Here is a 24,756-nt window from a genome sequence, read left to right as displayed (position 1 = left end):
AACGAGCAACCAAGAATCTTATTGAATATTATAATCATGCATGCCACTTACCACACCTTGCTTTTGCTAGCTTCTTTTTCCTTCACTTATCTTTCTCATTCCCTTTATAACCAAACATACTACTAAAGGATAGAAGAATCACTTCTTGTAAGCATTTGTAAGAATAGCTTGAATTTAATACCATTAACCCTGTAGAGAAAGACAACTTCATGTGATTAGCCATTGAAGTAATTAAGAGTTCCAAAAAATACATCTATACGGATTGGGATAACAAAAATAAAATGGTGCCTTTTCTTTCAGGTAAATGATCGAACACCTCATAGGCAATATTGCATGTCAAAAACGGTTGAAAATTAATATGATTTCTGCATGCAACAAGGAAAGTGGGGTTTTGAGTCAATATGAATAAAGTTTTCATCTACCATTCACATGGTAAGTAGCAAAAAGATATCCATTCTTTAAATGCTCTCATCAAATTGAACCCCACTTTTGTTGCTCACCACACCACCACCCTTCATGGCGGATAGACTATCTCAATCGTCCAGCCCATCCTTTTCATCACCACATGATACGGCTATCTTATTCATTACGATATGACCAATTACAATTACAGCCAACTTCTTACATGGAAATGGCAATCTACGTACGCTTATGATGCAGTTGCATGTCGGCAAGCTTGGAGTAAGTGAAAGTGATGAAAGAGTGATATTCTCTGTATCACATATATCGATTATCTCCATGAATTTTAATGGGATTTTCGTCTCTGTAGAACCAAAGGGAAAAACGATTTCTTACCCACACCACACGGTCCACACGTAACATTAACATATAGGGCAGTGGTGCATAATGATCGAATCATGCAGTGGCGAATAATGAAGATATATAATTTGATCGTATCTTCAAGAACAACCACGCGTTTGTGATTAATGGCGTCGTTGTCGTTATTTATTTGCGGCGAACTGTTAGCAGTTGAGCCCAATTAATGCTACCTCAGCCACTGTCAGTGATATATATATATATAAATATATGTATGGAGCTCTTCTGTCTTCCAATCTCAAACACCACTTCCACTTCCGTGAGTCAAAAGATGACAGGCGTTGCTCGAAGTCTCACTCTTTTATCACTGCTTTGCTTTAATGTTCTTGTGGTTGGTGTTTTGGCCAGGGATGTTCCCACTGTGAAAGATGAGGACAAGAAGTTCCTTTCCTCCGGGAAGGGAGGTGGGTTTGGTGGCGGCTTTGGTGGTGGAGGTGGGTTCGGTGGGGGAGCAGGTGGAGGTGGTGGTGGCGGTGCTGGAGGTGGGTTTGGCAAGGGTGGTGGAGTTGGTGGAGGTGGCGGTGCTGGAGGTGGGTTTGGCAAAGGTGGTGGACTTGGTGGTGGTGGTGGTGCTGGGGGTGGGGGTGGAGCTGGTGGAGGATTCGGAAAAGGAGGTGGAGTTGGTGGTGGAATAGGTAAAGGAGGTGGAGTTGGTGGTGGTGCTGGAGGAGGAATTGGCAAAGGTGGTGGAGTAGGAGGTGGTGCAGGTGGAGGATTTGGCAAGGGAGGAGGTCTTGGAGGAGGAATTGGCAAAGGTGGTGGAGTTGGTAGTGGTGCAGGCGGAGGAATTGGCAAGGGAGGAGGTCTTGGTGGAGGAATTGGCAAAGGTGGTGGAGTCGGAGGTGGTGCAGGTGGAGGAATTGGTAAGGGAGGAGGTCTTGGTGGAGGAATTGGCAAAGGCGGTGGTGTAGGTGGAGGGTTTGGAAAGGGAGGTGGAGTTGGTGGTGGAATCGGAAAGGGCCACGATCATGGAGTCGGTGGTGGAATTGGAAAGGGTGGTGGTGGTGGAGGTGGAGCTGGGGGAGGATTTGGTAAGGGTGGCGGTGTTGGTGGAGGTATAGGCAAAGGAGGGGGACTTGGAGGAGGAATTGGCAAAGGTGGAGGCGTCGGAGGTGGAATTGGCAAGGGAGGTGGACTAGGTGGTGGAATTGGCAAGGGTGGTGGACTTGGTGGTGGCATTGGAAAAGGAGGTGGTGGTGGTGCAGGTGGTGGTTTTGGTGGAGGCATTGGAAAAGGAGGTGGAATTGGTGGCGGAATCGGCAAGGGTGGTGGCATAGGGGGAGGGGCTGGCGGTGGTGGGGGATTTGGTGGTGGAGTAGGAGGAGGCTCTGGTGGTGGAATAGGTGGTGGGTTTGGCAAAGGTGGAGGGTTTGGTGGTGGAGTAGGTGGTGGAGCAGGAGGTGGATTTGGTGGTGGAGGTGGAGGTGGAGGTGGCGGGGGTTTCGGAGGTGGTGGGGGCGGCGGCTTTGGAGGTGGTGGTGGCATTGGTGGACATAACTGAAGAACGGGCATTGCATGCATGGCAATGCATGGGAACAACGTAGGTGCCATGCATGGGAACAACGTAGGTGGTATGTGTTCATTATTAGTGGTGTTATGTGGTTGTTGTATTACTTAATTACTTCAAATTTGAGATTGAGTGGTCTCTTAATAATTCTATGATTTTTGCTATGCATAAAGAAATGCTAAATTTCAAATTAATGCTATTATTAACGACGGTTCTTGCTGATGCTAAATTGCTAACTGCGTACCCATCAAATTCACCATATTCTCATTAACGACCTAAAGCTGTATTATCTTTGAATCCAAAATTGAATTTTGTTTCTTTAAATTAATGTACATGCAAAAATACAACAACAAAACTCTTTTTCAATAGAAACCATCACATAATGTTGAAATCACCAAATAAAAGCATACGAAAACACATGTATACACTATAGCAAGACATGTATCAAATGAAAGCATGAGTTTATGCTCCTTCATTGATGTAAGCTCTATAAACATAAATGATTTTAAGGCCTATTTGGTTACATGAGTCTAGAGATTTTTAATCTTTATCTTAAAATACAAAATGCAGAGTTACTTGAAACAAGAAAAAATCCCAGCCACCAGAATAGAATCTGGAATGTGGGTAAAATTGTACCACCCAAGTCTTCATTGGGTGCAAGTCCGCATATCATTCCTTTTGTGGTTCCAACGTATCAAAAAATTCAAAAAAGAATCTACAAAATATATTCTCTATTTAAGCTCCGATTTGAGCGCTGATCTCATTAGTGCGTTCCGAGAACGGACTCTCGTGGTAATCATTTGCCCACACAAAATCCTTAGATTGGAATCTGGCAAAAATGGTACCGTGCACGTGTTGCAGAGTAACACGCTGATTCCATGTGGCACAACCGCACCGAGATGGGAAACTCTTTCCATTAGATTACCATATCTACGTTCAACAAAATACTAATGGCTAGATCAGATGGGCGTCAACTACACTAGCAATGCACCGAATCAGGGACTACAGGGATTCACCATACGTCCTCAATCTGAGCTGTTTGTTCCCATCTCAAAATCCAAATAGATACAATACCTAGCATTGGAATCATTATGTTGAAACACCCAATGCGGAGTTACACCATAGAGAAAGAACGGTCCCTGCCACTAGACTAGAATCTTGATTTTGGGTACATCTGAACCACTTAAGTTGTCACTGGGTGCAAGTCCGCGTATCATGCCTTCTGTGATCCCAACATATCACAAAGACCAAAAAGGAATCCACGCCGTATATTCTCCGTTCAACGCTAATTTGATCTCTGATCGTGGCAGTGGGTCAGTGACGATTTCCTTTGCCAAAAAATACACCTATGTCGCCAATGGAGGAGTAGTAGGATGGTTAGGAACCGCTGCAGAGGTCGTGGGTTCACTCTTGCGAATATCCCTATCCCCATAATAAAAGCGCCGTACCTATGTCGCAAATTTCCTTAGTTTTACGGAGGAAAACTGGAAAAAGAAGAATAACTTGAAAAGACCAAAAAGCCCTTTGAAATTCAGCGACCCATAACTCATTTGTTTCAACTCCGATTCAAGTACTGATCATGGCTGTGCACCCGTGATGGCTGCCACTATCAATGAAATCTGCCTTCTCTGCAAATGTTAACTATTTTACTCATGAAAAAGGAGAATACCTCTAACAAACCAAAATGCCCCTCAAATTAGAGGAGTAGTAACATCTCCGTTTTAACTATAGTTTTAGCACTGATCTTGGCAGCGCGTCTGCAAAGATTGCTTCTACTGACAAGTCATCTAAGTCAACAAATTTTCACTGTTTTATGTAGAAAAAGGAGAAATGATCCAAAAAGACTTATCAAGCCCTTAGAAATTCAACGACCCACAACTCATCTATTCTAGCTCCAATTTGAGCGCTCGTTGTGGCCATGCATTTGTGACAATTGCCACTATTTATGAAATTTGCCATGCAAGTGGACCTCAACGGTTTTACGCAAGAAAACAAAGAATAACTTCAATTGACCAAAATGCCTTCAAATTTAGGGGAGTTAGAAACATTTCTATTTCAATTCTTGTTTGATCGTTGATCTTGGTAGTGCGTTTGTGACGATTGTTTCTACTGTTAAAATCATCCAAACCATCAAATTTCTACTGTTTTGCATAAGAAAAACAAGGAATGACTCAAAAAGGCCAAAATGCCCTAAGAAATTAGGCGAGTAGTAACTCATCCGTTCTAGCTTCGGCTTGAGCGTTGATTGGGCCGTACATCCGTGATGATTACCACTACCGATGAAATTTGCCATGCAAGAGAATCTCATGGGTATGCATGACTCCCTACTTAGTATGTTTAAATTTTTTTTTATTTTTTCCCCCAACTACAAATGTACTTTTGTGTCTAACACAGTTAGTATTTAATAGAAAAATAACATATTTACCTTCAAAGAATATTTTTATTATTGAGTAAAATACAGAAAAATGACTGCAAAATGATTAAACATTCTGCCTTCTTAATTTCAATTAAAATTTTTTTGGGTAAAGAATTTTAAAATTCCGTACACCTCAGCAGGTAAAGAAGGGTAATATGGAAATTTTCAAAACACAATTGAGACTGAATCATTATTTAAATTTTAATCCCTTTACTCTAATTGTGGGGTAAATTTATATATAATTTGACTCACAGGGAGTATAAAAATAGAAAAAAAGAAGAAGAAATATAGGCGTAATAATCTACAAACTTAGGGACGTAAATGTAATTTTCTGTTTCTTAAAAACAACAAACATATCTAATACTGCAAACTAGTATTCCCCAGAAGAGAAGTTCTCAAGAGCTTGAACTGCTGAAAGAAGAATCTAAAATTTCAAAGAAGGAAACAAGAAGTGTTCTTGAAGAAAGAAATCTTCGGAGTCTGCTCTTCTGCAAGCATAAGGTACTTTCTTTGTGTTTTAATTAGCTGGGTTGCAGAGATATTGGTGGTATTTTACTGGGTAGTGCACAATTGATATTGAACTGGCAGAGCGTTCTTTCTTTTCAAAGAATTTGCGGTTGTCGTTTGGATTTTTTTTTCCTCTGATGCCGAAAATGTAAAGGATAATGTGGTGTTTTAGAATCTTTTCATTTTATTTTTGATTCTTCTGGTTTCAATTTTAATCAGATTTTCTTTATCTGGTCTGGTTAATTCGCTAACCCATCCTGAAATCTCTTATTTTTATCACAGTGCATTGTGTCAATCATCAAATTATCAGCAAGAATTGAACCTGTTCTTGTACGTTTATATTAGTTTTTTTTTCTTCTCAGAAGTTAATTTGGTTTTGTTTCGGTCCTTTGAGCTCTGTAGTGTGCTGAAATATCATTAGACGTAACAAATGGATGCGAATTGGTTAACTGGTACTGCAACAAGATTTTCTGCTGCCCATCATACGTCCATCGAGAAGTTGTTTGGAATATGGTATGGGAAAGCAAAATTATTGCAAGGCATTGTTAGATTCAAAGGTATGCTTCTCTGTCTTTATTTCCAATTTTCATCAATCAGTTAGAGATTCTGACTATTGGTTGTCTTTAAGGAAACCGCTTGCCTAAGGTTTCTATTTCCTTTACATATATATGGCTTCAAGGCTCTAACTTCTAGAGTAGTACATTCCTCTTCTAGGCTTTACACCTAATGTGTCTTCTGTATGCTGCTCACTTTATCTGCCCAGTTGCATATTTTTACCTTCCCCCTCTCCTAAATCAACTATCTAAACAAAATGTTGAGTGTTTGCCTTCACAATTCTTTTGATTATGATGACTCCTAAGGGCCTGAGAAAATGGTTTTCAGCAATGAAGAACTCATTGTTCCAGATGTACATTGACTTTAATTCTCTCTGAGAAGAAGACATTCAATGTTATAAACATTTTTGCATGACCAATCTTTCTTTCCAATTGGTTTTTGCAGAAGCTGCTCAAGAATGCGACCATATTCTGACATTTGTTGAAATTGTATTCCCAGAAGGCTTTCCTATAAACTTTTTTGCTGCTTCTGACTCACAGAAGATTCTATGCTTGGCGGTTGAGTTGCTTCCACAGTTATGGAAGCTTGCTGATTGTCCCAAGGAAGCAATTCTGTCATACAGACGTGCCCTGATTGGAAGATGGAATCTTGAAGAGGAAACCAGTGCAAGGATAAGGAAAGAGTTTGCCATTTACCTCCTCTATAGTGGTTATGTTGCAGAACCCCTAGACCAGAATTATAATCGTCCTAATATGGAAAGTCTTTATGTACCCAGAAACAACATGGAAGAGGCTGTTCTTCTCTTGATGATTCAGCTCAGAAACTTTAATACTGAAATGATTAAATGGGACCCCTCAGTCAGGGATCACCTTTCATTTGCTCTCTCTTTGTCAGGGGACTTAAGGACATTAGCCAAGCAGTTTGAAGAATTCACACTTGGGATTGATAAAAAAGACACAGTCTACTGTAGAGCCCTCTGTTACCATGGGGTAGGAGATGACGAGGCTGCTCTTTATCTCTTGAGGGATCTCTTCAGAAGCCAACGATTTTCAGGTTACATGTCAGAATTAGTACTGGCTTCTAAAATTTGTGGAGAGAAGTCAGAGAACTCTGCTAGTGTAATAGAAGGGGTGAGATTTGCTCGCATAGCACTTGATCTCCAGTGTGGATGTGTTCAGATGGTAAGTGTTGCGAATTGGTTACTTGGTGTCTCTCTCTGCGCTCATGCATGTTTATCTGGTTTTGATTCTGAGAGGAATACGACAGAATACGAGGGACATATGGCATTACAAACTGCTAGAATAACACAAGAAAGAGATCCCAAAGTTATTTTTCACCTCAGCCTTGCAAATGCTGAGCAGAGGAGGATCAATACTGCTGTTTTCTATGCAAGGCAGTTTCTGGATTTGGAAGCTAATTTTAACATCAAAGGATGGATCTTATTGGCTCGACTACTCTCTGCTCAAAAGAGATACAGCGATGCTGAAGCGGTCATAGATACTGGTTTGAATGAAACTGGAGAGTTGGATAAGGGAGATTTACTACGGACCAAAGCTAAACTACAGATTGCACAGGGTCAGCTACAGAATGCTGTTGACACATATGTACATCTGCTTGCTGTTCTTGAAGTTCGTAAAGATTACAGAATTGGGAAGAAATTACAAAAGGTCTGGCTGTTTTTAGTCTTATGAACGTTACCATTATCAACTTTTTACACCCATTAGTGCCACTTGATGTGTTGCAGATAATTAGGCTTTATTTAATGCAATTGGGATAACTAAGAATCACAACTGCAGAAGAAAAATGTTACATTTTATATGATTAGCTTGGGCATGGTTTAAAACTCCTCCTCCTATTCTGCTTGTAGCATAACTTTGCTTTTGGGTTTGGTAAAATAATGAGGTGACTAGTGAAAATGTTGCATTTTTTTCAACTTATATGTTACAGGACAGTAAAAAGCATGATAGAAGTTTAAAAATGGATCTATGGCATGATATGGCCATTAGGTGCTACACAAGGAAGTCAATGTGGAAGGCTGCTGAAGGCTGTCTCTCTAAATTCAACTCCGTGAGTCATTGTGATGCTTCCAAACTTCATGCCAAAGGTATGTGATACGTACTCTCTTCATACTATTCTGGGAATTAGGCATAGCATTTATTCTCTAATTTGCTAAAATAATACCCGTAAACTATAAAAATTGAAGCAAGTATCAATTTTATTGGTAGCTCAAAGATATGGTCTGTTTGTTTCAGGTTTACTCTGTGAAGCAAAGGGCCGCCACGTAGAAGCTCTGAGAGCATTCGCTGATGCGATAACTTGCAGATCCAACCATGTCCCAAGTCTAGTCTCTTTTTGTGCTCTTTGTGGAAGGGTTGGTCCCAGGTCAATCACTGCAAGAGTAGTTCTATCAGAAGCCTTGGTACAAGAATATGCGAATTCCTCTGCTTGGTACAACCTCGGACTGCTATGTGAAACTTTTTATAATCCATTAGAACCAGGAGACGCTGCTGAATGTTTCCGGAATGCAGGTTTTTTCCAAGCTAATGAACCTGTGGAACCTTTCAGATCACCACCACTGCATTTATACTAAACTTTGTAATCATCCATTGTATATTCCTAGTTGAGTCCTCCACTTTCAATGTATAGTCCAAGATACTGAACCGGTTGAACTCTAAGATTGTAACTTCTTTTGTTGTTAATTACAATTGTGCAACTAAACCATCTGGTTCTCTTGCTTTTAGACTGTCTTCACATTTGATCTTCTCCTAGCAGTTCCACTGGTTCAGAGATCTCAGCTTTGTAAATGTAGAACTTGGTAACAATAAAAAAGAAGATGAAATTGAATACATTTGTGGCCATCTGTTCTCTTGTGATGTGAGACACAGTAGTTGAGAGAAGGAAACTGCTAAGGAAGTTACCCATCCCCAAACTTGCCATGCCCAAAGAAGTCCCCAAACACTTTCATGCTTTCGGCTGCTTGCTCGCAGAAGAATTCAGTCTTTTATCACTTCAAATGAGTGCAAACTATGGTGGTAGAGTGAATATGGATTCAAGACCATGTTTTCTGGCCATATACTGAGTCTTCTTCTCTCAGCTAGGGATTCAATTAGCAATGATTATGGTGTGAAGAACCAGCCCAACCCCCATTTATTGTAACTCTATTTCCTCATCATTTTAACAAAGGATCGATCATATATCACAACGCAGTCGAGCACTAATATCATAACAAATGCAGCTAAGCTGGCTGGAGGAATATGAATTTTGCCGATGCTTGTGTCTAGGGTGCACCTTGCAAGACATAAAGAGTGGTGAATAAAATTGGGATCATGCATAGCATTAGCTTTGTCTCCTCCACTTGGGTAACTGAGCACATCATTCATGGAGAATTTGAACCTGTTCTTACAAAGGCCTTGTGGAGAGACCTGCAAGATACAAGAATGCAGAACACTAATAAAGCAACCAAAATGCATATAGGCCTTAGAATGGAATTATTTCTTAAAAGTAATAGTGGAATCAATCCTGAACTTCCCTTTAGATGCGTATTCCTTCAAGTCAAGCTCATAGAGTTTTTAGGGTCCTGAGGGATGGAAACACCCCATTTCCTAACTGCAGCAACAATGACCCTTGCCATTCTAGTGAAGGGCCTCCTGTATGCATATGCATTCTGTGCCTGTAGAAAGGTGATCAACACAGATATTGATAGCCCAATTGTTGAAAGCCATTACCAAGAGCTCAACCCTCCAATGAAGAATCTTTGCTCACCTCATCTCCTGTTTCTTTATTTTTCTAATTTTTTGGTTCAGCTTTTCTTCTCCTATTTTGTCTCTATATATTTTCACACTTTTCTTATCTTATAGTAGTTGCAGCTTCTAATGTATAGACAATGAGACACAATAAGATCAAGGAGGTCTCAAAGTTAAACCTCTGCATTGAAACAATGGTGAAATTGGTTCATCCCTTTAGATGTTCAACCTTCACAGCTAATGTAGTGTGGGTTTGGTGAATCTTTTTGAAAATAAATTACAAAATGAAAAATAAGATTGGTGTCAAAATAAAAAACTGTTAGAAAATGATAGTGAACAAATGAGGAAATAGAGAAAAAGTATGATTGTTATAAAAGAATGTGTATTGACTTTTTATTCTCATCTTAACTATAAAACTTTAGGTAAACTTACACATAAATGAAGATAATGAAATTTTCACCATAATTCATAATGGACAAAAAGTTCATTATGGATTTTGGAGGTTTTTCTATTATTTTAAATAAAAATAAAATTGAGAATAGATACCAAATAATTTAAAATAATAAAAAAATCTCATAATTGAGAATGATAATTGATATCAAAAAGAGCCTTAAAAATTCTATGATTTTTGCTATGCATAAAGAAATGCTAAGTTTCAAATTAATGACGGTTCTTGCTAAAGCTAATTTGCTAATTGTATACCCATCAAATTCACCATATTCTCATTAACGACCTAAATCTGTATTATCTTTGCATCGAAAATTGAATTTTGTTTCTTTAAATTAAATTAATGTACGTGCAAAAATACAAAGAAACCCTTCTTCACTAGAAACCATCAGATAAAAGCATATGGAAAGACATGCATATTATAGCAAGACATGTATCAAATGAAAGCACGAGTTCGGAAAGCTCTCATGAGTCCTCACGACACTCGGTTTGCTCCTTGGACGTCCGTGAGTCCAACCTTAACATATGCAACCCTACCATTGTATGACCAACAGTGGACCACTGAGTCTCTGCACGGGCTGGTTACCGCTTAGGATGAAACAGAGTCACGTCACCGTCGTCACGGGTCATCTGCCTTCAATTCCCCTACGAAAGGGTAGTAGCATGTGGGGTACCTAGCCATGCAACTCTAGACTCTACCTAGGTATGTCATCCAATAGTTATGACAGGTCTGGAGACATTAGTGAGCATGTGTCCCATACCACAGCCCTCTGATATCTCAGGCCAAAATATCCCAATGGAATACCCTTTCCATCAGAACCACAATAATCAACCATCATCATACTACATTCATAATCAATAAAGTATAGGCAAAGACAATCTAATCAGCAAGCATATGATAAGATCAACATGTTATACAAGGTTACAACAGTATATAAAATGAAATAACAGTATTGAAAGACATTGGACAAGCATGTTCAAGTCATTTCATAAGAATAAGGTTGTATGTCCTTACCTGTAAATAAGTAGAATTCCTCTAATTTGCAAACCGAAAACAATTATAAAACTTTTATTTGAAACAGAGGACACCTATAAACAGGGTTACAATAATATGTAAGTCGAATGAATCAAATAGGACAAAATCCAAAAGTCACTTGGCCACTGAAAACCAGCCAGCCGCTTGGGCCGGTCGCTTAGGCTGAGCAACCGCCACTAGTGACCGTCCCAAAAACAGAGAGTTTCAATCCGAAACTCAGATTTCTGATCATTCGATTTCAATCCGATTTTTGAATGATCATAGTCCGAATTTCAAATCTAACACTCCCACAACCAAGGGTAATACAAAACCTAACAATTTACACCAAATTGGTTATCCAGAAACCTTCCCTTTATTAGATCAGTCCTTTTCACGACAGCAGAATTTTGTTTTCGGATCTGATCTCATCAAGATCATTAAAAAGGTAGGTACTGTAATAGAAAGATCATGAACAAACAAAGAGGAACACTAATTTACTTTAATCATTGCCAATGGTAAAGTTTGAGTGAATAGAGAATCACTTACCTCAGCTATAAAAGACAGTAGAATTTTCCAGGACTCTAACAGCATTTCAAATCACCTTCCAGCACATCTCCACAGCTGCCTAACCTCCAAAAACAACAATCTCGAATAAAATATTCTTAAAATAGGCCAGGGTTGCTATATATAGAAGTCTGGGGTCAAATTAAGGCAAAACCCCGCAACCAGGACCAAGCGGTCGCTTGGTCCAATCAACCGCCACTAGCAACCGCCCCCTAGTATATTGCTATACAAGGGTGCTTTGCTCAGGGGGTGATGTCCAAGTACAACCTAACCCTAATGAACATATGGAGGATGTCTTACCTTCGTTCCGGACATCTCCAGACATCACTTGCCTTCCAAAGGTCCAACTACAAAGCAAGGCAGGCTCTTCAATAAGAGAATCCAAATCCATGGGTTCAGGGTATGGATCATGGACTTCTATCCGGATACTCCACAAATTTACCCGGCTAGACCTTCGGGTTCTTGGGCCTGCAATATGGATCCCAGGTTAGAAATACGGGGGTTGTTACAACCCTCCCACTAAAAAGAAATTTCGTCCCCGAAATTACAACGTACCTGTAAGTCCGAAAATATGGGGGTACTTGGTACACATCTCATCTTCTTTTTCCCAAGAAGCTTCCTCAAATGAATGATTTTTCCATCAGATCTTCACAAAAGGTATATTTCAATTTCTCAACTGCTTATCCTTCCGGTCCAAAATTCCAGCCGGTTCTTCATCATATGTCAAATCTGTGTTGTATTATTTTTAATATAATAAAATAATAAACGTTTCATTTAAAATTGGATTTATAAGTGCGGAAACTTTCCTTTGTTTATTTTAGGAAAGTGTGTGTTATATAGTCCCACATTGGAAACCGAGATGTCGGAATCCAAGTTAATTAATAGGTATTGCCTATTAACTTTGATTTAATATCAAAAGACATGCCAATGCGTGTGTAGTGTACGAGCGAGGATGGTGTACCGTCCGAGCGCGCTGGCGCACGCGCGGCGTGGGCTGTTTAGGCGCTTTTGGCGCACGCACTTAGCACTTAGCACGCTTCGAACGAGATCAGATCTAAACCGTCTATTTTGATCAACGGCAGATCTAGGGCGATGGAAGTAGATCCATAAATGTCATCTTGATGGTTCAATCTAGACCGTTAGATCGTGCGGCCGAAGGATCCAACGGCTCAGATCTGAACGTTGGCATTTGTATCCATACAGAGAGGTGCACCCATACGAACAGAGTCATGAACTGTTCAGTAGAGGCACCTCAATGCCTATAAATTTCCTCTAGTTTCTCAACAGCAGGAGAGTAGAAAATCCGAAGCTTTCTCTGTTCTTGAGTTTTGTTTGTGCTTTGCAAAACTCGAGAAACAACCTTGAGTTTGGGCTTCTTTGTATCTTGGGAGACGGTTCGCTGGTACCTCATAGCACCTTTCGTGAGGGGCGAATTATGTCTTAAGGACAGCGACATAATAACGTGCCTAGAACCTTCAGCTTGTCATACTGTTATCTCGTGCTCCTGATTACACCAAATTTCATTGTTCAACAATCTGCACTCAAACCTTCCGGTTCATGCTGGAATAACAGCTTTGCGCTTGCTAAGCATTGCCTTAGCATAGATACATGGAAAACATCATGCACACCAACAAGAGACGGATGCAGAGCCAACCGATAATCTACTAGTCTAATCTTTTCAATTATGTTAAAGGGACCAATATACCTAAGACTGAGCTTTCCTTTGATATTGAAACGCATGACTCCCTACTAGTATGTTTTCATTTTTTGGTTTTTTCCCCCAACTACAAATGTACTTTTGTGTCTAACACAGTTAGTATTTAATAGAAAAATAACATATTTACCTTCAAAGAATATTTTTATTATTGAGTAAAAAACAGAAAAATGACTGCAAAATGATTAAACATTCTGCCTTCTTAATTTCAATTAAATATTTTTTGGGTAAAGAATTTTAAAATTCCGTACACCTCAGCAGGTAAAGAAGGGTAATATGGAAATTTTCAAAACACAATTGAGACTGAATCATTATTTAAATTTTGATCCCTTTACTCTAATTGTGGGGTAAATTTATATATAATTTGACTGACAAGAGAGTATAAAAATAGAAAAAAAGAAGAAGAAATATAGGCGTAATAATCTACAAACTTAGGGACGTAAATGTAATTTTCTGTTTCATAAAAACAACAAACATATCTAATACTGCGAACTAGTATTCCCCAGAAGAGAAGTTCTCAAGAGCTTGAACTGCTGAAAGAAGAATCTAAAATTTCAAAGAAGGAAACAAGAAGTGTTCTTGAAGAAAGAAAGCTTCGGAGTCTGCTCTTCTGCAAGCATAAGGTACTTTCTTTGTGTTTTAATTAGCTGGGTTGCAGAGATATTGGTGGTATTTTACTGGGTAGTGCACAATTGATATTGAACTGGCAGAGAGTTCTTTCTTTTCAAAGAATTTGCGGTTGTTGTTTGGATTTTTTTTCCTCTGATGCCGAAAATGTAAAGGATTATGTGGTGTTTTAGAATCTTTTCATTTTATTTTTGATTCTTCTGGTTTCAATTTTAATCAGATTTTCTTTATCTGGTCTGGTTAATTCGCTAACCCATCCTGAAATCTCTTATTTTTATCACAGTGCATTGTGTCAATCATCAAATTATCAGCAAGAATTGAACCTGTGCTTGTACGTTTATATTAGTTTTTTTTCTTCTCAGAAGTTAATTTGGTTTTGTTTCTGTCCTTTGAGCTCTGTAGTGTGCTGAAATATCATTAGACGTAACAAATGGATGAGAATTGGTTAACTGGTACTGCAACAAGATTTTCTGCTGCCCATCATACGTCCATCAAGAAGTTGTTTGGAATATGGTATGGGAAAGCAAAATTATTGCAAGGCATTGTTAGATTCATAGGTATGCTTCTCTGTCTTTATTTCCAATTTTCATCAATCAGTTAGAGATTCTGACTATTGGTTGTCTTTAAGGAAACTGCTTGCCTAAGGTTTCTATTTCCTTTACATATATATGGCTTCAAGGCTCTAACTTCTAGAGTAGTACATTCCTCTTCTAGGCTTTACACCTAATGTGTCTTCTGTATGCTGCTCACTTTATCTGCCCAGTTGCATATTTTTACCTTCCCCCTCTCCTAAATCAACTATCTAAACAAAATGTTGAGTGTTTGCCTTCACAATTCTTTTGATTATGATGACTCCTAAGGGCCTGAGAAAATGGTTTTCAGCAATGAATAACTCATTGTTCCAGATGTACATTGACTTTAATTCTCTCTGAGAAGAAGACATTCAATGTTATAAACATTTTTGCATGACCAATCTTTCTTTCCAATTGGTTTTTGCAGAAGCTGCTCAAGAATGCGACCATATTCTGACATTTGTTGAAATTGTATTCCCAGAAGGCTTTCCTATAAACTTTTTTGCTGCTTCTGACTCACAGAAGATTCTATGCTTGGCGGTTGAGTTGCTTCCACAGTTATGGAAGCTTGCTGATTGTCCCAAGGAAGCAATTCTGTCATACAGACGTGCCCTGATTGGAAGATGGAATCTTGAAGAGGAAACCAGTGCAAGGATAAGGAAAGAGTTTGCCATTTACCTCCTCTATAGTGGTTATGTTGCAGAACCCCTAGACCAGAATTATAATCGTCCTAATTTGGAAAGTCTTTATGTACCCAGAAACAACATGGAAGAGGCTGTTCTTCTCTTGATGATTCAGCTCAGAAACTTTAATACTGAAATGATTAAATGGGACCCCTCAGTCAGGGATCACCTTTCATTTGCTCTCTCTTTGTCAGGGGACTTAAGGACATTAGCCAAGCAGTTTGAAGAATTCACACTTGGGATTGATAAAAAAGACACAGTCTACTGTAGAGCCCTCTGTTACCATGGGGTAGGAGATGACGAGGCTGCTCTTTATTTCTTGAGGGATCTCTTCAGAAGCCAACGATTTTCAGGTTACATGTCAGAATTAGTACTGGCTTCTAAAATTTGTGGAGAGAAGTCAGAGAACTCTGCTAGTGTAATAGAAGGGGTGAGATTTGCTCGCATAGCACTTGATCTCCAGTGTGGATGTGTTCAGATGGTAAGTGTTGCGAATTGGTTACTCGGTGTCTCTCTCTGCGCTCATGCATGTTTATCTTGTTTTGATTCTGAGGGGACAGAATACGAGGGACATATGGCATTACAAACTGCTAGAATAACACAAGAAAGAGATCCCAAAGTTATTTTTCACCTCAGCCTTGCAAATGCTGAGCAGAGGTGGATCAATACTGCTGTTTTCTATGCAAGGCAGTTTCTGGTTTTGGAAGCAAATTTTAACATCAAAGGATGGATCTTATTGGCTCGACTACTCTCTGCTCAAAAGAGATACAGCGATGCTGAAGCGGTCATAGATACTGGTTTGAATGGAACTGGAGAGTTGGATAAGGGAGATTTACTACGGACCAAAGCTAAACTACAGATTGCACAGGGTCAGCTACAGAATGCTGTTGACACATATGTACATCTGCTTGCTGTTCTTGAAGTTCGTAAAGATTACAGAATTGGGAAGAAATTACAAAAGGTCTGGCTGTTTTTAGTCTTATGAACGTTACCATTATCAAGTTTTTACACCCATTAGTGCCACTTGATGTGTTGCAGATAATTAGGCTTTATTTAATGCAATTGGGATAACTAAGAATCACAACTGCAGAAGAAAAATGTTACATTTTATATGATTAGCTAGGGCATGGTTTAAAACTCCTCCTCCTATTCTGCTTGTAGCATAACTTTGGTTTTGGGTTTGGTAAAATAATGAGGTGACTAGTGAAAATGTTGCATTTTTTTCAACTTATATGTTACAGGACAGTAAAAAGCATGATAGAAGTTTAAAAATGGATCTATGGCATGATATGGCCATTAGGTGCTACACAAGGAAGTCAATGTGGAAGGCTGCTGAAGGCTGTCTCTCTAAATTCAACTCCGTGAGTCGTTGTGATGCTTCCAAACTTCATGCCAAAGGTATGTGATACGTACTCTCTTCATACTATTCTGGGAATTAGGCATAGCATTTATTCTCTAATTTGCTAAAATAATACCCGTAAACTATAAAAATTGAAGCAAGTATCAATTTTATTGGTAGCTCAAAGATATGGTCTGTTTGTTTCAGGTTTACTCTGTGAAGCAAAGGGCAGCCACGTAGAAGCTCTGAGAGCATTCGCTGATGCGATAACTTGCAGATCCAACCATGTCCCAAGTCTAGTCTCTTTTTATGCTCTTTGTGGAAGGGTTGGTCACAGGTCAACCAAGGGAAGAGTAATTCTATCAGAAGCCTTGGTACAAGAATATGCGAATTCCTCTGCTTGGTACAACCTCGGACTGCTATGCGAAGCTTTTGATAATCCATTAGAACCAGAAGATGCTGCTGAATGTTTCCGGTATGCAGGTTTTTTCCAAGCTAATGAACCTGTGGAACCTTTCAGATCACCACCACTGCATGTATATTAAACTTTGTAATCATCCATTGTATATTCCTAGTTGAGTCCTCCACTTTCAATGTATAGTCCAAGATACTGAACCGGTTGAACTCTCAGATTGTAACTTCTTTTGTTGTTAATTACAATTGTGCAACTAAACCATCTGGTTCTCTTGCTTTTAGACTGTCTTCATATTTGATCTTCTCCTAGCAGTTCCACTGGTTCAGAGATCTCAGCTTTGTAAATGTAGAACTTGGTAACAATAAAAAAGAAGATGAAATTGAATACATTTGTGGCCATCTGTTCTCTTGTGATGTGAGACACAGTAGTTGATAGAAGGAAACTGCTAAGGAAGTTATCCATTCCCAAACTTGCCATGCCCTAAGAAGTCCCCAAACACTTCATGCTTTCGGCTGCTTGCTCGTAGAAGAATTCAATCTTTTATCACTCCAAACGAGTGCAAACTATGGTGGTAGAGTGAATATAGATTCAAGACCATGTTTTCTGGCCATACTGAGTCTTCTCCTCTCAGTTAGGGATGCATTTAGCAATGATTATGATGTGAAGAACCAGCCCAACCCCCACTTATTGTAAGTCTATTTCCTCATCATTTTAACAAAGGATCGATCATATATCACAACTCAGTCGAGCACTGATATCATAACAAATGCAGCTAAGCTGGCTGGAGGAATATGAATTTTGCTGATGCTTGTGTCTAGGGTGCACCTTGCAAGACATAAAGAGTGGTGAATAAAATTGGGATCATGCATAGCATTAGCTTTGTCTCCTCCACTTGGGTAACTGAGGACATCATTCATGGAGAATTTGAACCTGTTCTTACAAAGGCCTTGTGGAGAGACTTGCAAGATACAAGAATGCAGAACACTAATAAAGCAACCAAAATGCATATAGGCCTTAGAATGGAATTATTTCTTAAAAGTAATAGTGGAATCAATCCTGAAATTCCCTTTAGATGCGTATTCCTTCAAGTCAAGCTCATAGAGTTTTTAGGGTCCTGAGGGATGGAAACACCCCCATATCCTAACTGCAGCAACAATGACCCTTGCCATTCTAGTGAAGGGCCTCCTGTATGCATATGCATTCTGTGCCTGTAGAAAGGTGATCAACACAGATATTTTAGCTCTGATTTGAGCGCCAGTCGTGGCCATGCATCTGTGACAGTTGCCACCATTTATGAAATTCACCATGCAAGTGGATCTCAATTGTTTTACGCAAGAAAAAAAAGTAGAACTCCAATTTACCAAAATGCCCTTCAAATTTAGGGGAGTCGTAACATTTCCAATTCAACTCTTGTTTGATCGTTGATCGTGGTAAAACAGTTCCACATCTAGAAGTTGGATCCAATCCTTCTGGTTAGCACTGACAAAGTACCTTAAATACTCCTCCAGCAAGGCATTGACTTGCTCGGTCTGGCTGAATCACTCGACAAGGCCAAAATACCCTTAGAAATTCAGCGACTTGTATCTCATCCATTCTAGCTTTGGCTTGAGCATTGGTTGTGGCCATGTGTCCCTGATGATTGCCACTATCAATGAAATTTGCCATGCAAGTGGATCTCAACTCTTTTACGCAGGAGGAAACCCTAACCTTCCGCTCTGAGGAAACCCTAACCGCCGGCCGTGCTTTGAGGTGGAGCCTCTGTCTCTCCACCTCCACCTCAAGTTTTCTCATGGATTTCTTATGCGTCGAGATTAAGCGTATTTGTTTGTTGGATTGCTCTCTATTACGACACAAGATTTCCGATTTGTTCTCATGGCCTGAAAAAACCTACAGCTGCCGTACTTTGAGGTGGAGCTTCACGTCTGCTTCTTCTCCCTCACCTTCTATGCTCTTTTACTTTTTTTTTTTCCTTTTTTTCTCTTCCTCTGCCTCTATTCTCTGCTGTTCTGTTTCACACCGCCTCTCTCTCTCTCTCTCTCTCTCCCTCTCTTATTCCCCTCTTCGTTTCCTCTCCATTTCTTCACAACCTTCTCTCTGTTTCCTCTCTTTCGCAAGTTATTTTTCTCTCTACTTCTCTGTTTCTGTTTGTCCTTAGCCGGTGGAAGTTTCCGGTTATCACGAAAGGGGAAAAAAAAAAACTCAAGTAGATGCGAGATCTGGTTGTGCATCCTGTAGGTCTGAATGGTTTATGCTAGAGTTGGAAGTGCCTCCCACAAATCTAGAAGCATGACTGTTGCGGATGTCTCCTGTTGCGGGTAAGGGTGTAAATGGATAATCAAAATCTGCTTCCGAATTTGCATCTGCATCCGTTTTGGGGTATCCAAATCCGTCCGATTACTAATAGGATGCAGATATGGTATGCCCCTTTCTTTCCGGTTATTTTCCGTCCAATAAAATTATCCAATTAAGTTAGTTATTTGAATTTGTTTTCTTATTATATAGACCTTTTAGTTGAGATATGTGACTTTTTTCTAGATTCTCTACTAAAATAAATATCAAAGTTACTAAATTTTAAAATTTCAAACCTAACCCTCACAAATAAAATGGTAAAGATGTCAATAGGGTAGTCGAAAACTTGTATTTAATCTGTATTCATACTCATTTAGAAAAATCTATTTAATAAAATAATTATCCGATTATCATCCGAATCTGACTGAATTTGTCCGAAAACCGATAGGATAATATTCGAATCCATCCGAATATAATAGGATGCGGATATGGTATTACCACTATCCGATTCAAATCCGATCCGTTTACACCCCTAGTTGTGGGTCATTGTCGGTGTTTCTCCGCCGTTTTGGCTTTTGTTTCTGCCGTTGTGGCGTGTATTTCTATCCTTGTGGAGTGTCTGTCTCCGCCTTTGTGGCGTGTCGCCTCTTTGGGTGTTTTTGATGGTGGATATGTTTGTCGTTTCCCTATACTTATTTGTAACTGTGGTTGTTACAACCTTTATTCTAAGGATTTATTGGGCATGACTCATTCCTTAGCCGGGATGACCTTGTCTATTGCATGTACGACATTTGGTCTTTCACTACTCGGTTCTGATTGAACCTTGAGTTTTCATGCATCTATCTTTTGTATTTCTTTTTCTTCTTTCGTGTGTTTGTATTTCCTTTCAAGTTCATGAATGAAGATTTTTAACTTCTTACCCAAAAAAAAAAAAAAAGAAAGAAACTCTTTTACGCACGAGAACGGAGAATAACTTTCATTGACCAAAATGCCTTTCAAATTTAGGGGAGCCGTATGCGGATTGATTTGCAGTCGTGGTCGTGCATCCGTGACTATCAAAACTATCCATAAGGACTGCCATATCAAAGAATTTCCCTAGCCTTGTGTATGAAAGAAAAATGAATAGAAAAAGACCAAAATACCCTTAAAAATCCATGGACCCATAAACTCATCCTTTCCAATTAACTCCAGATTGAGCACCGGTCACGACCATGTGTTCATAGTGGTTGCCGCTACCTTCTTAATTTCAATTAAAAAAAAAATTTTGGCTAAAGAATTTTAAAATTGCGTACACCTATCAGAAGGTAAAGAAGGGTAATATGGAAATTTTCAAAACACAATTGAGACTGAATCATTATTTAACTTTTAATCCCTTTACTCTAATTGTGGGGTAAATTTATATATAATTTGCCTCACAGGGAGTATAAAAATAGAAAAAAAAATTAAGAAATATAGACGTAATAATCTACAAACTTAGGGACGTAAATGTAATTTTCTGTTTCTTAAAAACACAAACATATCTAACACCTGCAAAATAGTATTCCCCAGAAGAGAAATTCTCAAGAGTTTGAACTGCTGAAAGAAGAATCTAAATTTCAAAGAAGGAAACAAGAAGTGTTCTTGAAGAAAGAAAGCTTCGGAGTCTGCTCTTCTCCGAGCATAAGGTACTTTCTTTGTGTTTTAACTAGCTGGGTTGCAGAGATATTGGTGGTATTTTACTGGGGAGTGCACAATTGATATTGAACTGGCAGAGAGTTCTTCTTTCTTTTCTAAGAAATTGCGGTTGTCGTTTGGATTTTGTTTCCTCTGATGCTGAAAATGTAAAGATTATGGTGTTTTCAATCTTTTCATTTTATTTTCGATTCTTCTGGTTTCAATTTTAATCAGATTTTCTTTATCTGGTCTGGTTAATTCGCTAACCCATCCTGAAATCTCTTATTTGATCACAGTACATTGTGTCAATCATCAAATTATCAGCAAGAATTGAACCTGTGCTTGTACGTTTATATTAGTTTTTTTTCTTTCTCAGAAGTGTAATTTTGTTTTGTTTCCGTCCTTTGTGCTCTGTAGTGTGTTGAAATATCATTAGACGTACCAAATGGATGAGAATTGGGAAACTGGTACTGCAACAAGATTTTCTGCTGCCCATCAGACGTCCATCAAGATGTTGTTTGGAAAATGGTTTTTGGATGCAAAATTATTGCAAGACATATTTGGATTCAAAGGTATGCTTCTCTGTTATCTTGATTTCAATTCTGGGTTTGAATAGTGTTATAGCATGTTCTGTCTTTATTTCCAATTTTCATCAATCAGTTAGGGCCGGTTTGGTTACATGAGTCTGGAGATTTCAAATATTTAGAGATTTTAAACTATAGATTTCAAATCTATGGAGTTAAACTAAAAATTAGATGTTTGGTTGGGAAGAAACGATCACCAAAAATTATTTGTCGATGGATTTGATGTGCAGGTTGAACCGGTCTATGACGGGGTGCGACGAATCGGCCGGGCGTTTGGCGGTCGGCGCCCCTAGAGATTCTAACTATTGGTTGTCTTTAAAGGAACTGCTTGCTTAAGGTTTCTATTTCCTTTACATATATATGGCTTCAAGGCTCTAACTTCTAGAGTAGTACATTCCTCTTCTAGGCTTTACACCTAATGTGTCTTCTGTATGCTGCTCACTTTATCTGCCCAGTTGCATATTTTACCTTCCACCTCTCATAAATCAACTGTCGAAACAAAATCTTGAGTCTTTGCCTTTACAATTCTTTCGATTATGATGACTCCTAAGGGCCTGAGAAAATGGTTTTCAGCGATGAAAAACCCATTGTTCCGGATGTACATTGACTTTAATTCTCTCTGAGAAGAAGACATTCAATGTTATAACCATCTTTGCATGACCAATCTTTCTTTCCAATTGGTTTTTGCAGAAGCTGCTCAAGAATACGACAAGATTCTGAGATTTGTTGAAATTAAATTCCCAGAAGGCTTTCCTAGAAATTTGTTTGCTGCTTCAGACTCACAGAAGATTCTAAGCTTGGCGGTTGAGTTGCTTCCAGAGTTATGGAAGCTTGCTGGTTGTCCTAAGGGAGCAATTATGTCATACAGACGTGCCCTGATTGGAAGCTGGAATCTTGACGAGGAAACCAGTGCAAGGATAAGGAAAGAGTTTGCCATTTACCTCCTCTATAGTGGTTATGTTGCAGAACCCCTAGACCAGAATTATAATCGTCCTAATATGGAAAGTCTTTATGTACCCAGAAACAACATGGAAGAGGCTGTTCATCTCTTGATGATTCAGTTCAGAAGAGCTCATAGAGGAAAAATTAAATGGGACCCATCAGTCAGGGATCACCTTTCATTTGCTCTCTCTTCGTCAGGGGATTTAAGGACATTAGCCAAGCAGTTTAAAGAATTCACACTTGGGATTGATAAAAAAGACACAGTCTACTGTACAGCCCTCTGTTACCATGGGGTTGGAGATGACGAGGTTGCTCTTGATCTCTTGAGGGATCTCTTCAGAACAGAAGCCAACGATTTTCAGGTTACAGGTCAGAATTATTACTGGCTTCTAAAATTTGTGGAGAGAAGTCAAAGAACTATACTAGTGTAACAGAAGGGGAGGAATTTGCTCGCAGAGCACTTGATCTCCAGGGTGGATGTGATCAGATGGTAAGTGTTGCGAAATGGTTACTTGGTGTCTCTCTCTGGAATCAGGCATGTTTATCTGTTGTAGGTTCTGAGAGGAAAATGAGAGATGACGAGGGAATTATGGCATTACAAACTGCTGCTAGGATAACACAAGATAGAGATCCCAAAGTTATTTTTCACCTCAGCCTTGAAAATGCTGAGCACAGGAGGGTCAATATTGCTGTTCTCTATGCATGGCAGTTTCTGGTTTTGGAAGCTTATTCTAACATCAAAGGATGGATCTTATTCGCTCGACTACTCTCTGCTCAAAAGAGATACAGCGAGGCTGAAGCGGTCATAGATAGTGGTTTGAATGGAACTGGAGAGTTGGATAAGGGAGATTTACTACGGACCAAAGCTAAACTGCAGATTGCACTGGGTCAGTTAAGGAATGCTGTTGACACATATGTACATCTGCTTGCTGTTCTTGAAGTTCGTGAAGATTACAGAATTGGGAAGAAATTACAAAAGGTCTGGCTGTTTTTAGTCTTATGAACGTTACCATTATCAAGTTTTTACACCCATTAGTGCCACTTGATGTGTTGCAGATAATTAGGCTTTATTTAATGCAATTGGGATAACTAAGAATCAAAACTGCAGAAGAAAAATGTTACATTATATATGATTTATCTAGGGCATGGTTTAAAACTCCTCCTATTCTGCTTGTAGCATAACTTTGCTTTTGGGTTTGGTAAAATAATGAGGTGAGTAGTGAATATGTTGCATTTTTTTCAACTTCTATGTAACAGGACAGTGAAAAGCATGATAGAAGTTTAGAAATGGATCTATGGCATGATATGGCCATTAGCTGCTACGCAAGGATGTCAATGTGGCAGGATGCTGAATACTGTCTCTCTAAATTCGACTCCATGAGTGGTTGTGATGCTTCCAAACTTCATGCCAGAGGTATGTGATAAATACTCTCTTCATACTATTCTGGGAATTAGGCACAGCATTTATTTTATAATTTGCTAAAATAATACCTGTAAACTATAAAAATTGAAGCAAGTATCAATTTTATTGGTAGCTCAAAGATATGGTCTGCTTGTTTCAGGTTTACTCTCTGAAGCAAAGGGCTGTCACGAAGAAGCTCTGACAGCATTCACTGATGCGCTAACTTGCAGATCCACCCATGTCCCAAGTCTAGTCTCTTTTTGTGCTCTTAGTGGAAAGCTTGGTCACATGTTATTGGATGCAAAAAAGCTTCTATTAGAAGCCGTGAAACGTGAATATGCAAATTCCTCTGCTTGGACCATCCTCGGGGTGATATGCGAAGCTACTGGTAGTGCATTAGGACGAAAAGAAGCTGCTCGTTATTTCCGGAAGGCAGCTAATCTCCAAGATATTGAACCTGTGGAACCTTTCAGATCACCACCACTGCATGTATACTAAACTTTGTAATCATCCATTGTATATTCCTAGTTGACTCCTCCACTTTCAATGTATAGTCCAAGATACTGAACTGGTTGAACTCTTAGATTATAACTTCTTTTGTTGTTAATTACAGTAGTGCAACTAAACCATCTGGTTCTCTTGCTTTTAGACTGTCTTCACATTTGATCTTCTCCTAGCAGTTCCACTGGTTCAGAGATCTCAGCTTTGTAAATGTAGAACTTGGTCACAATAAAATAGAAGATGAAATTCAATACATTTAGTACCACAAAGAATGCGTAGTAATAATCTAAATGAGAAGCATTGAGGTTATTGTGAATCCATCCTTTGTGGCCATGCCATCTAAGCTCTTGTGATGTGAGACATAGTAGTTGAGAGAAGGAAACTGCTAAGGAAGTTACCCATCCCCAAACTTGTCATGGCCTAAGAAGTCCCCAAACACTTCATGCTTTCGGGCGCTTGCTCGTA

General features: G+C 39.2%; 3 protein-coding genes and 1 pseudogene across 5 annotated transcripts; all 4 read left to right on the top strand.

The window, feature by feature from the left end:
- The first annotated feature begins 1,059 nt into the window (after positions 1 to 1,059).
- LOC149003154 (uncharacterized) lies at positions 1,060 to 3,675 on the top strand. Of its 2 annotated transcripts, XM_089137449.1 has the most exons (2): positions 1,060 to 1,430; positions 1,461 to 3,675. In XM_089137449.1, the coding sequence occupies exons 1-2, from the start codon at positions 1,088 to 1,090 to the stop codon at positions 2,315 to 2,317; spliced, it is 1,200 nt and encodes a 399-aa protein (XP_088993575.1). In that variant the 5' UTR covers positions 1,060 to 1,087; the 3' UTR covers positions 2,318 to 3,675. The 2 variants fall into 2 exon arrangements, with proteins under 2 accessions (XP_088993575.1, XP_088993573.1); XM_089137447.1 differs by having other exon boundaries at positions 1,060 to 3,675.
- A 1,460-nt stretch (positions 3,676 to 5,135) lies between these two features.
- On the top strand, positions 5,136 to 8,674 carry LOC149003153 (protein NPGR2-like). The gene is made up of 5 exons (XM_089137561.1): positions 5,136 to 5,240; positions 5,649 to 5,803; positions 6,246 to 7,468; positions 7,749 to 7,905; positions 8,054 to 8,674. Exons 2-5 carry the CDS (start codon positions 5,677 to 5,679, stop codon positions 8,389 to 8,391), a joined length of 1,845 nt encoding a protein of 614 aa, XP_088993687.1. The 5' UTR covers positions 5,136 to 5,240; positions 5,649 to 5,676; the 3' UTR covers positions 8,392 to 8,674.
- A 5,128-nt stretch (positions 8,675 to 13,802) lies between these two features.
- Positions 13,803 to 17,169, top strand: LOC149003152 (protein NPGR2-like). The gene is made up of 5 exons (XM_089137618.1): positions 13,803 to 13,907; positions 14,314 to 14,468; positions 14,911 to 16,127; positions 16,408 to 16,564; positions 16,713 to 17,169. Exons 2-5 carry the CDS (start codon positions 14,342 to 14,344, stop codon positions 17,048 to 17,050), a joined length of 1,839 nt encoding a protein of 612 aa, XP_088993744.1. The 5' UTR covers positions 13,803 to 13,907; positions 14,314 to 14,341; the 3' UTR covers positions 17,051 to 17,169.
- A 3,381-nt stretch (positions 17,170 to 20,550) lies between these two features.
- On the top strand, positions 20,551 to 24,477 carry LOC149003151 (protein NPGR2-like; annotated as a pseudogene). The gene is made up of 5 exons (XR_016170456.1): positions 20,551 to 20,873; positions 21,280 to 21,434; positions 22,137 to 23,367; positions 23,646 to 23,802; positions 23,951 to 24,477. The product of XR_016170456.1 is annotated as a protein NPGR2-like (transcript).
- Positions 24,478 to 24,756: the final 279 nt, after the last annotated feature.

The sequence above is a fragment of the Hakea prostrata genome, chromosome 10 (genome assembly GCF_041222555.1).
Source record: "Hakea prostrata isolate BN-2017 chromosome 10, UWA_Hpros_2, whole genome shotgun sequence".
NCBI classification, from domain to species: domain Eukaryota; kingdom Viridiplantae; phylum Streptophyta; class Magnoliopsida; order Proteales; family Proteaceae; genus Hakea; species Hakea prostrata.
This window is presented reverse-complemented; position numbering and strand designations above follow the sequence as displayed.

Excerpts from the sequence above, each read along its gene's own strand:
- LOC149003154 (XM_089137447.1), top strand. The coding sequence starts at position 1,088 with ATGACAGGCGTTGCTCGAAGTCTCACTCTTTTATCACTGCTTTGCTTT.
- LOC149003153 (XM_089137561.1), top strand. The coding sequence starts at position 5,677 with ATGGATGCGAATTGGTTAACTGGTACTGCAACAAGATTTTCTGCTGCC. Across the intron at positions 5,804-6,245 it reads AGGCATTGTTAGATTCAAAG|AAGCTGCTCAAGAATGCGAC; the intron begins GTATGCTTCTCT and ends TGGTTTTTGCAG. Across the intron at positions 7,469-7,748 it reads TTGGGAAGAAATTACAAAAG|GACAGTAAAAAGCATGATAG; the intron begins GTCTGGCTGTTT and ends TATATGTTACAG.
- LOC149003152 (XM_089137618.1), top strand. The coding sequence starts at position 14,342 with ATGGATGAGAATTGGTTAACTGGTACTGCAACAAGATTTTCTGCTGCC. Across the intron at positions 14,469-14,910 it reads AGGCATTGTTAGATTCATAG|AAGCTGCTCAAGAATGCGAC; the intron begins GTATGCTTCTCT and ends TGGTTTTTGCAG. Across the intron at positions 16,565-16,712 it reads TTCCAAACTTCATGCCAAAG|GTTTACTCTGTGAAGCAAAG; the intron begins GTATGTGATACG and ends TGTTTGTTTCAG.